We start from the raw sequence: 9561 nt of genomic DNA, 5'->3' as shown, positions 1-9561 counted from the left end.
CGCTGGACAGAGAGTCTGGACAGCCACTGGGATACACTGGGAATCACTGAGATGCACTGGGATACACTGGACAGGCCTTGGACACCCACTGGGATACACTGGGAATCACTGGGATACGCTGGACAGGCCTTAGACATGCACTGGGATACACTGGGCAGACTTTGAACACCCACTGGGATATACTGGGAATCACTGGGATACACTGGACAGAGCCTGGACACCCACTGGGATATACTGGGAATCACTGGATACACTGGACAGAGCCTGGACACCCACTGGGATACACTGGGAATCACTGGGATGCACTGGACAGACCTTGCACACCCACTGGGATATACTGGGCAGACCTTGGACACCCACTGGGATACATTGGGAATCACTGGGATACACTGGACAGAGCCTGGACACCCGCTGGGAATCACTGGGATACACTGGGCAGATCTTGGACGTGCACTGGGATATACTGGGAATCACTGGGATACACTGGACAGACCTTGCACACGCACTGGGATACACTGGGAATCACTGGGATACACTGGACAGAGCCTGGACACCCACTGGGATACACTGGGAATCACTGGGATGCACTGGGATACACTGGACAGAGCCTGGACACCCACTGGGAATCACTGGGATACACTGGGCAGGTCTTGGACACGCACTGGGATGCACTGGGAATCACTGGGATGCACTGGACAGACTTTGGACACCCACTGGGAATCACTGGGATACACTGGGCAGATCTTGGACACGCACTGGGATGCACTGGGAATCACTGGGATGCACTGGGATTCACTGGGAAGGCCTCAGGAACCCACAGGAATACACTGAGCAACACCTGCCAACCCGCTGGGATGCACTGGGACACATTTGTGTCCTGGGACCAAAACACAGACCTCACTGACATGGAGAGCTGTGCCAGGGTGTCCCCTGCCAGTTTCTGCCAGCCCCGGGGGACTGCAGCCCGCTCCCAGCCCCTGTTCCCATTCCCATTCCCGGGTGTGTCCCCTCAGCCCCTGGCTGCAGCGGGCCGTGTCCCCCCAGAACAAAGCAGCGTCATAAAACCCAACATTTCTGTGTCTTTATTTCTGTGTGGCGGCCGTGTTGCCTCCAGCGGGGGCTGCAGGCACAGCCCAGCGTTGCCCCGTGGCACAGGGGCAATGGGCTGGCACGGCTGTGGGCCCGCTGTCCCCTCAGTGCTCCGGGGGACGTTCCCCCCGGAATGCTGCTGTCACCACATGTGGCGGTAGGGAAAAGCCACCTCCACGCAGAGCACGGCCAGCGGCGCGGAGCAGTTGTGGCGCTGCCCGGCCAGCAGCCTGCCCTCGCCCAGGGCGCTGGCCATGCCCTGGGCCGTGCCGGAGCTGCTGTGCCAGCCCTGGCAGTCCCAGCGGCGGGCATGGCCGCCCCGCGGCGTGGAGCCGTGCCAGGCCAGCCGGTGTGGCCTGTGGGTGGGCACGGGGTGAGAGGGGCACCCCTGCTCTTTGCTCCAGGGAGGGAGCCAGCACAGACCCCCACACAAGGGAATTATCCACCCACACCCCACCCACACTCACCAGAGGGGATCTGCCAGCACGCTGCGCCCGTTGAAGGAGTAGATGGGGCCCCGCAGGGCAGCACCCCCAAAGAGGGAGCTCCAGGACTTGGCCAGCAGCTGCCCCTGTGGGCACGAGCCACTCTGCTCGTGGAATGCCCTTGTCCCCAGAACTTGGGGGCAATAACATCCTCTGGGTGCTGCCAGCTCCCCAAATCCCTGAGCCCCCCGCATTGGGGGGTCCCCCACCCGCTGCAGCTCATGGGGGCTGTGAGGCTTCGCCACCCCCAGCCCCCTGGGGACGGGGTACCTGCCTTCAGGTTGACGATGGGGAGGGTCCTGTCTGTCCTCTTGACGATGGACGCCAGCTGCTGGCTGGGGGCCGACAGGAAGGCCCGGAAGGTTCCGTAGAGCCCGGCCTCCTGTGCCTGCCGGTAGCACTGCAGGTCGGCGCCGCGGATCCCGCTCGTGTCACCCCACAGCGGCACGTTGAGGGCAGCCAGGCGGAGCTGGGCGCGGCAGGGAGGAATTGAGGTCTCTGCCTCCCTCTTCACAGAGGGTGTGAGCCCCTGGCAGTGCTGGGCAGGATTGGGGCACCTCTCCCCCCTGTCCCGTGTTCTGGCTGCTCATCCCACCCTGGGTCAGGCATTCCTTACAGATGGGATCCGTGGGGCCGTGGTGGTTGGCAGAATCTGGGGCAGCCGTTGTTCCTCCTCCTTCTGGATCTGCAAAAACACAGCTCAGCTCAGTCTGGGGACACCCATCTGTGTGCCATGAGTGGGGGGCACCCTCCCCAGACCAACACGACCCCAGGCTCTGCTCATGCCGAGCTGGCACTGCCCTGCTGACATCCAGCCCATTGCCAGGGCACATCCCTCCCAGCATGGCCAGACCCTCAGCAGGGCTCACCAGTGGGTCTGCTGGAGCCTGCACGGGTGACAGCGTGTTGGAACCTCTTGGCTGAACCCTCTTCACCTCCTGGATGGAGAGGTGGAAGAAGAAAGAGAGAACAGTCATGTGAGTTCTGTCCACTCCATCATGCAGAGGAGGGCTCTGTCCCCATACAGGGACACAAATGGACCCAGCAGATCCTGCACCCCTCACCTGGTACTGTGGGGTGGAGGCAGAGGGGTCATCACCAGCCAAGAACGACTTTGAATCCTCCAGCTGCTCAATGGCACAAACAGAGGGACAGGTTAGGGGGAATCCTCTCCTTCCTGGGGATCTGCTGCCAAATCCAGCCCTGGATCCTGCCAGGGACCCCACACGGTACCAGGAGGCGGCTCCAGCCAGCGGGGGTCCGGAGGAAGGCGTTGCTCCCCTCCCTCACATAGACCAGGCTCCCCTCGGGCACAGCACTGCTCGCCTTCACCATCAGCTCCTTGGACTTGAAAACCCACGTCTGGCGCTGGGGGGAGGCAGAGGGTGAGGGTCCTGCTGTGGGCTACGGGGCAGCTGGGGGGGTTTGCCTGGGGGTGCAGCCTGGACGCACCCGGAGATCAGCGCGGGAGTCCGATGGCTCTGCCTGAGGGACACCAGCATCTGGAGAGCCCAGAGATGGTGAGGGGGATCACAAAATGTCCCAGAATAGGGCCTGGGTGCTCCCATGGGAGCTGGCCCCACGGGGATGTGGTGGGAGTGGGTGGGAGAGCCAGCAGTGGTGCAAGGGACCCGTGCTGGCACCGTCCCAGTGCCCAAGGAAAGGAGGAAGACTTCAGGAAAGATGTCTCCAAGGAGTCTGGAGCCCCCAAAACACCTGGGAAACGCCCTCACCTGACGGCCAGCTGCGGTCTGTGGATGCCTGTGAGGGCAAACAGAGCCTGTGTCTGCTGCTGGGCACAGGGAGGGGACGGGGACACTCTTGGGGACAGCGAGGCTGTGGCTTACCGGCTGCTTGCAGGGCGGCTGGGCATGCACGGGGTGCACCCTCTGCAAGCAAAGACAGGCAGGTTTGGGGTGCTGTGCACGCTCACACGTGTGTGTGCTCTGACACAGGCGTGTGCACACCAGCCTTACATTGAGGTAGAGGAGACCTGGTGGGCCAGGGGGGCCGGGGGGCCCAGGGGGGCCGGGGTTCCCGGGGGGACCTCGAAGACCCTGCAGTGTGGAGATTGGACTGGGCAGTTTTGGTGCTGCCTTTTAGGGGGGCAGCTCTGACACCCAGTTGTGTCCCCCATGTTCCCACTCCTGTCCCCTCCCAGGGCTGAATGTCCCTGGGGCAGCACGGGCCAGGCAGGGCTCTCACATGGGGGATGATGGCTCCATAAATCTCTGGTTCCTCTTTGCCATCCTGCAAAGGAAGAGGGAGAAGACTGAGACTGATCTCCCTCCTCCCTCTCTCCATTTTCCCTTCTCCCCTTCTCCTTCCTCCACCCGCTCTGGGGTTTGGGTCCTGTGGGGTGAACCATGTCCCCAAAGCTGGGCTGGGGTCCCCAGGCACCCCTTCCCCTGGCCACTCACCGTCTGGTACCTGCTGATGGACCCCCAGGAGCTGGGCTGGCTGCCAGTGCTGGGGAAGGGGAGGTGCCCTGCTTTGCACCCGTGCTCCCCATAGCAGCACCCCTGGGTGAGCACAGAGAGAGGCAGGATTAGAGCCTGTGCTGAGCCTGGGGGGGACTCTGGGGTGTCCTGGGGGTGTTTGTGGGTGGCACAGGTGTGCACACGTGTGCGTCTGTGTGTGCCATGGTGTCCCTCCTCACCCACCCTGTGCCCCAGGGGTAGGTGAAGGGTGTTGGGGGAGCAAAGGCAGCATGAAGAGCTCAGGGGTGCACACTCGGGTGTAGGGATGGGACCCCCCAGCCTGCTGCTCTCCCCCCACACTGCTGCTGGTGGCTACAAACCGGCTCTCCAGGGTCGCCCTTTTCTCCCTGGAAGGGAAGTGAGAGATCCTGTCAGTGCCCAGCTCTGGGGGTCCCCAGGCCTCCTAAACCCCCCAGGCAGTGCTGTGCCTCACAAGCAGGGTACCATGGAGGGTGCCAGGACCCCTGCCCACGGTGCCCAGCTCACCTTGGGGCCCGCCAGCCCGGCCAACCCTCGGTGTCCAGCGTGGCGTGAGTCACACTGCAAAGAGAGGATGTGTGGGGTGACACTGCAGTTCTCCCCACCCAGGACCCCCAGCTCAGGACCCCCTACTTACCCTGTAGTCCCCTGGTGGTCCTGGTGGCCCCATGGGACCGGGCATGCCAGGGGACCCTGGCTCTCCGGTCCGGCCAGGGCTCCCTGGCATGCCTGGCAGCCCATACTCGCCCTTGTCACCCTGAGGGTGGATGGCACAGGGTGGTGAGTGTGGGGTTGAGCCCCTGGGCTCCCCCAGGCCCCACTGGAGCAGGATTGGGGCAGCCCTGGAGTGCTCTGAGGGTTTGGTAATGGGACAGGGCGAGGGGCTGGTGAGCCCACGTACCCCATCCCACCCCAGGGCCACGGACAGGCTGGGCTGGCACACCCTTACCTTTGGTCCTGGGAATCCTGGCTCCCCTCGGAGCCCTGGTTTGCCAGGGTGTGATGCAGCTCCTGGGGGACCAGGGGGTCCTTCATGCCCAGGCACCCCGGGGGGACCCTGAGGCCCTGGGAGTCCGGGTGCCCCTGGGGGTCCATCTGGTCCAGCTGAGCCTGGAGACCCTGGAAGTCCTTCAGCCCCAGGGAAACCAGGTGGCCCCACGGCTCCTGGAGGGCCTGGGGGTCCTGGCTTTCCCTCCCGCCCAGGGGCCCCCTGGGGGCCATCATGGCCTGGGTAGCCGGGGGGTCCGGGCATGCCGGGCAGCCCGGGGGGACCCGGGGGTCCTGGGTTTCCCACAGGGCTGGAGACTCCCATCTGCTTGTCGGGTTGGAGAGAGGAGAAGGAGCAGAGTCAATGAGCTGCCGTGTCGAGTCCCCTGGTCCCCCTGCCCACCCGCACAGCCTCACGCCCCGGTCCTCCCCACCCCCGCCAGTCCCGCCGGGGACGGACCCTGCGGCAGCACCGGCATCGCCTGCCCTTGGTCCTGCTCCGGTGCTCACCTCGTGCTCTGATCTCTCAGCGAGTGCAGCAGACGCGGGTGAGCCCCGGGCTCCCCAGGCTCCCGGGGGTCCCGGGGGCCCCGGTGGTCCCGGAGGACCCGGAGGGCCCCGGGGACCCTGGTGACCTGGCTGTCCTGGGCTGCCCGACTTCCCTCTCTCCCCTAAGAATCCGGGCTGGCCTCTCTCTCCAGGGAACCCTCGGTCACCTTTCTCTCCCTGTCGGGGAAATCCAGAGCCTGGCTCCACCTTCTGGCACTTTGCTCCATGGAGCCCACCACGGGCACCTGCTGAGTCCCTCCCTGGGGCCACCCGAGTCACTTCTCAACCCAAACCCCAAAGTTAAGAGTGCAAATCCTGAGCAACAAGGGTTTTCGCACAGACAAAAGCCCATCAGGGTTTCGCACGGTGTGTCCCTGTGGGTGCCTGCGGGAGGACCAGCGCACCTTTGGGCCGGGGGGGCCGGGGGGGCCGGGGCGCACGGGGCAGACACAGCCGGAGATGTTGCGCGCCTGGACGGGGAGAGAGCAGCCGTGAGCCGCGGGGCCGGAGCCCCCACCGAGGGGTCCGACACCGGTGCCCCGTGCCCACCTCACCCACCTGGAGGGCAGGGTCCGTCTCCGGGAACGACGGGACCCGCCGGGGCAGACCCTTGGCCGTGGTCTGTGTGGAGGAGAAAAGGGCTGAGACATCCCTGAGCAGCATCCCCGTTCCCCACTGCCACCGTCCCCATCCCTGCCAGCCCCTGGGCGCTTCCCCACCCTTCCATCCCGCCCTTCCAGAGCCCCTTGTCCCGGTGTCCATGCCAGGCTGTCCCTGACGCCTCCCCGGGGACCAGGACCCCTCCAGCACCTGGATCTGCAGGAACTCCTCCTCCACTGCGCTCCCCTCCAAGACCTCCGGGGCGGCCGTGGGTCGGTGCTGCTTGGGACAGACAGACAGGGACCACTCAGTGCAGGGCTCGGGGGGATCCTGGGGGTAGGTGGGACCCTCCCCCAGTCGGGGCTGCCCTCAGCTCGGTGTGGGGGCCCTGTCCAGCACAGCTGGGGACACTGGGAGCTGCCGTGACTTCTTTCCGAGGGGGCAGAGGAAGCTGAGTTGGGGGTTGGAGCAGGGCATGGTGCCCTGGCTGGTGTGTGCAAGCAGGGCACACACGGAATAACACAGGATAAGGGGAAGGACACAGCAAGGAGCCTGACAGCAGCTGGGGAGTTTCGGGAGGGCTGGAGGAGCCGGAGGGAGAGCACTGCCCAGGGAAAAATGACCTGGCCTCGTGTGCGTGGCGGAGCACGGCCTGACCCCTTCGCTGCCCCCCTGGAGAGTTGGTCCCGGCGTTTAGGGGCTGTTGCCAGAGGAGGTTTGCTCAGCAGCACCTTCCCCACGGGCTCCACACTGGTGTCTGTGTCTGCAGGAGCAAAGGAGCGCCGAGATGGGAGGTGGCAGGGCTGGAGGGGTGGCACAACACTCCCATGGCCACAGCAGTGCCACCAGCAGCCCAGACCCTGGCACCCCACCCACCACCCTTCACATGCCCCCTCCATGCTGAGGTGCAGGAATTTGGGGTGCTGAGAAAGCCACGTCCCCATCCCACCATTCCTACCTTCCTCCCCACCCAGGCTGGGGGGCACGGGGCTGGTGCCTGGATCCGGGGTGGTCTCCTCTGAGCCCAGGGAAAACCACTGGGCCGTGGCAGGGTGCGGGCACCTGGCCAGCACCGAGACGATGCAGAGGAGTCTCAGGAGGCTGCTGGACCCCATTCTGCTGCCCAGGATGGGGGTCCTTGGCTCGTCCCACTCCCTGCGCCGTCTGGTCCCGCGGCCCCGGCACGGCGCCCGCTGTTATCGGCGGCCCCCGACACGCCCCCGGCCCGCCCCGCACCCGCACCCGCACCCACGGGCCGCATCCGGCGGGTGCTGAGCCCCCACGCAGCCAGGACACCGTCTGTCCTGCCAGCCCCGGGAGAGGGGGCAGGGGGAGCCACAGAACGGGAGCCAGAGCGAGGAGGAGATGCCAGATGCGAGGGAGGGCTGGGGAGGAGAAGCTGCCTGGAAATGGGGAGTAAATGCAGTGGAGGAGGGGGCTGGCTGAGGACAGAGGGCACTGGCTGCAGGTCCTCCCTGGGGTCTATGCTGCTGCTGGTGTCTGGAGGCAGGAGGTGTTGGAGTCCTGCAGGAGCTGTGCAGGCACCATCCCAAAGTACATCCAAAGGGTCTCACTGGTTTCATCAGGGTCTCACTGGTTTCATCAGGGTCTCACTGGTTTCATCAGGGACTCACTGGTTTCTCAGTGGGGGGCTACAGCCATTTCTGACCCCCAGCTCCCTCTTGCTCCTGCCTTTTGCTGGCCTGCAACCTCTCCCCAGGGCTGTGGCAGCTCCAGACCCTGCTGGGTGTGTGGCTGAGCACCAGCAGCCAGTTTGGGCCCCCACAGCCCCAAAGAGCCCCCCATCAAGGACTGGGGGCATGAGGCTGTCCCAGGCAAGCACCTGAGCACCAAACACCAGCACTGAGCCCCTGCCTGGCCTCAGAGCTGTGCTTGGGGTGGGGGCAGCACAACTCTGGGGGGCACCAGCCCAGCCCGACTCCGTTTCACAGGATGGTGCTGGGACAGGGACCCGGAGGAGCAGTGCCTGGGCAGAGGTGAGGGAACACTGTCCTCCCCTGCGTGCCCCAAGGGCTGCTGGCTCTGCCTCTGCCCGCAGACACAACAGTCTCCCTGGCGGGCACGCAGTGCTGCCAGGGCCTGATAAGGTGCCACAGCCTGAGCAGGACTGGGCACCTGTTTGGGTTTGGTCTCTGCTGGGACACTGAGTCAAGGCTGGCGCCTCTGCCCCGAGTCACGGCCACTGTGCAGCAGTGCCCGGCAGGGCAGGGGCTCAGAGAAGTGCTGTGAGGATACCTTGTGGGGTCTGGGGGGTGTGGGGGACATCCCTGTTTGCCCCTGTCTTCCCTGCACTTGTTAGTGCCCAACTCACCTGCATGAGAGAGAGAAGATGGTCTTGAGAGCCCTGGTGGCGATGCCACCAGTGCTGTCACTCAAGCCCCAAAATGCCAGTTTGAGCACTGATGTACTCACGCATGAGATGAGTTGGGGTTCTCAGCCCGGGCCCTGCATGACAGGCAGCTCTGCTCCTCTTGTCCCACCCACTGCACTGCCCCCCACACCAGGGCCCCCCTGCCATATCCAAGACACCCCTGCAGTGCCCACGCCCCCCTCCCCACATCCAGACAGGTCCCTCCAGCTGTCCCAAACCCGATGCTGACTGCGATGCCCCAGGGCGAAGCTCGGGGGTCACCAGCCCCGGGTGGTGCTCGGTGTCCAGGGACTGCTCCCCGCCGTCTCTGGGCTCCCACCCTCGCCCGGTGACGGGGCCGGGGTCCCAGGAGGCAGCCGGGGCTTCCGCCCGCTCCCGTTTTTCCCGAGTAGCCACTAGGTGCCGGCAGCCTTCAACCTATCCCGGGCTGAGCGGGGCGGGGGGCGCGGGGGGCCGCGGCTGCGGAACCGGGGGCAGGTGGGCTCGGGGAGCCGCCGGGGCCGCCCCGGGCCGCCCCGGACACACCGGGGCCGAGCCGTGCGGGATGCTCCGCTGTCAGCAGCACTTTTTCGCCCGCCGGGGCCCCCCACACGCCGAGCCCGGAGCCCACCCCAGGGGTCTCGGCCGCGCTCCCCGCGCTGCAGCCCCGCACGGTGTGACCCCCTTTCATCCCGGTTGCTCTCGGGACTGAGCGAGGGTGGAGGAGCCGGGTGATTGGGGTGGGTGCCGCGGGGCCGGGGGCTCCCCGCGCTGCCCGGCGCCGGGGCTGCCCCGCCGGTGGCCTCGCTTCTGAAGCCACCGGCGGTGCCGGTGCCGGTGTGGCCGCCGCCGGGGGGAGCGTCGCTGCCCGGTGGGTTCCCGGTGGCCACGGGGGCGGCCCCGCCGGTGGCCCCGGTGGCGGCGGCGGGAGGTGTGGCCAGGGGCCGCATAAAGCCGCATAAAGCCGCCGCCGCCGCCCCCTGCCACTTCTGGCTCATCAGCAAAGCAACTTGCTATTGCT

At 66.0% G+C, this 9561-nt stretch overlaps 1 protein-coding gene across 1 annotated transcript; it reads right to left on the bottom strand.

Annotated features, from left to right (window-relative positions):
- Positions 1-1086: 1086 nt before the first annotated feature.
- LOC120496598 (collagen alpha-1(XVIII) chain-like) lies at positions 1087-7391 on the bottom strand. The gene is made up of 23 exons (XM_039697205.1): positions 7128-7391; positions 6793-6932; positions 6380-6448; positions 6128-6190; positions 5974-6039; positions 5531-5746; positions 4983-5345; positions 4671-4790; positions 4541-4594; positions 4375-4401; positions 3995-4096; positions 3780-3824; positions 3551-3631; positions 3422-3463; positions 3308-3335; positions 3027-3076; positions 2808-2942; positions 2639-2701; positions 2444-2512; positions 2191-2259; positions 1849-2043; positions 1557-1660; positions 1087-1445 (listed from the first exon to the last, which is right to left on the bottom strand). Exons 1-23 carry the CDS (start codon positions 7282-7284, stop codon positions 1232-1234), a joined length of 2472 nt encoding a protein of 823 aa, XP_039553139.1. The 5' UTR covers positions 7285-7391; the 3' UTR covers positions 1087-1231.
- Positions 7392-9561: the final 2170 nt, after the last annotated feature.

This window comes from Passer montanus, unplaced genomic scaffold, assembly GCF_014805655.1.
Source record: "Passer montanus isolate IOZ18808 unplaced genomic scaffold, ASM1480565v1 scaffold117, whole genome shotgun sequence".
NCBI lineage: Eukaryota > Metazoa > Chordata > Aves > Passeriformes > Passeridae > Passer > Passer montanus.
The sequence above is the reverse complement of the archived record's forward strand: the minus strand, read 5'-3'. Positions and strand labels throughout refer to the sequence as shown.

Coding starts and splice junctions, on each gene's coding strand:
- LOC120496598 (XM_039697205.1), bottom strand. CDS start 7,284: ATGGGGTCCAGCAGCCTCCTGAGACTCCTCTGCATCGTCTCGGTGCTG. Junction 3,464..3,550: donor CAGGTCTCCTCTACCTCAAT/GTAAGGCTGGTG, acceptor CTTTGCTTGCAG/AGGGTGCACCCCGTGCATGC. Junction 2,044..2,190: donor CGGCCCCACGGATCCCATCT/GTAAGGAATGCC, acceptor TGCCGCGCCCAG/CTCCGCCTGGCTGCCCTCAA.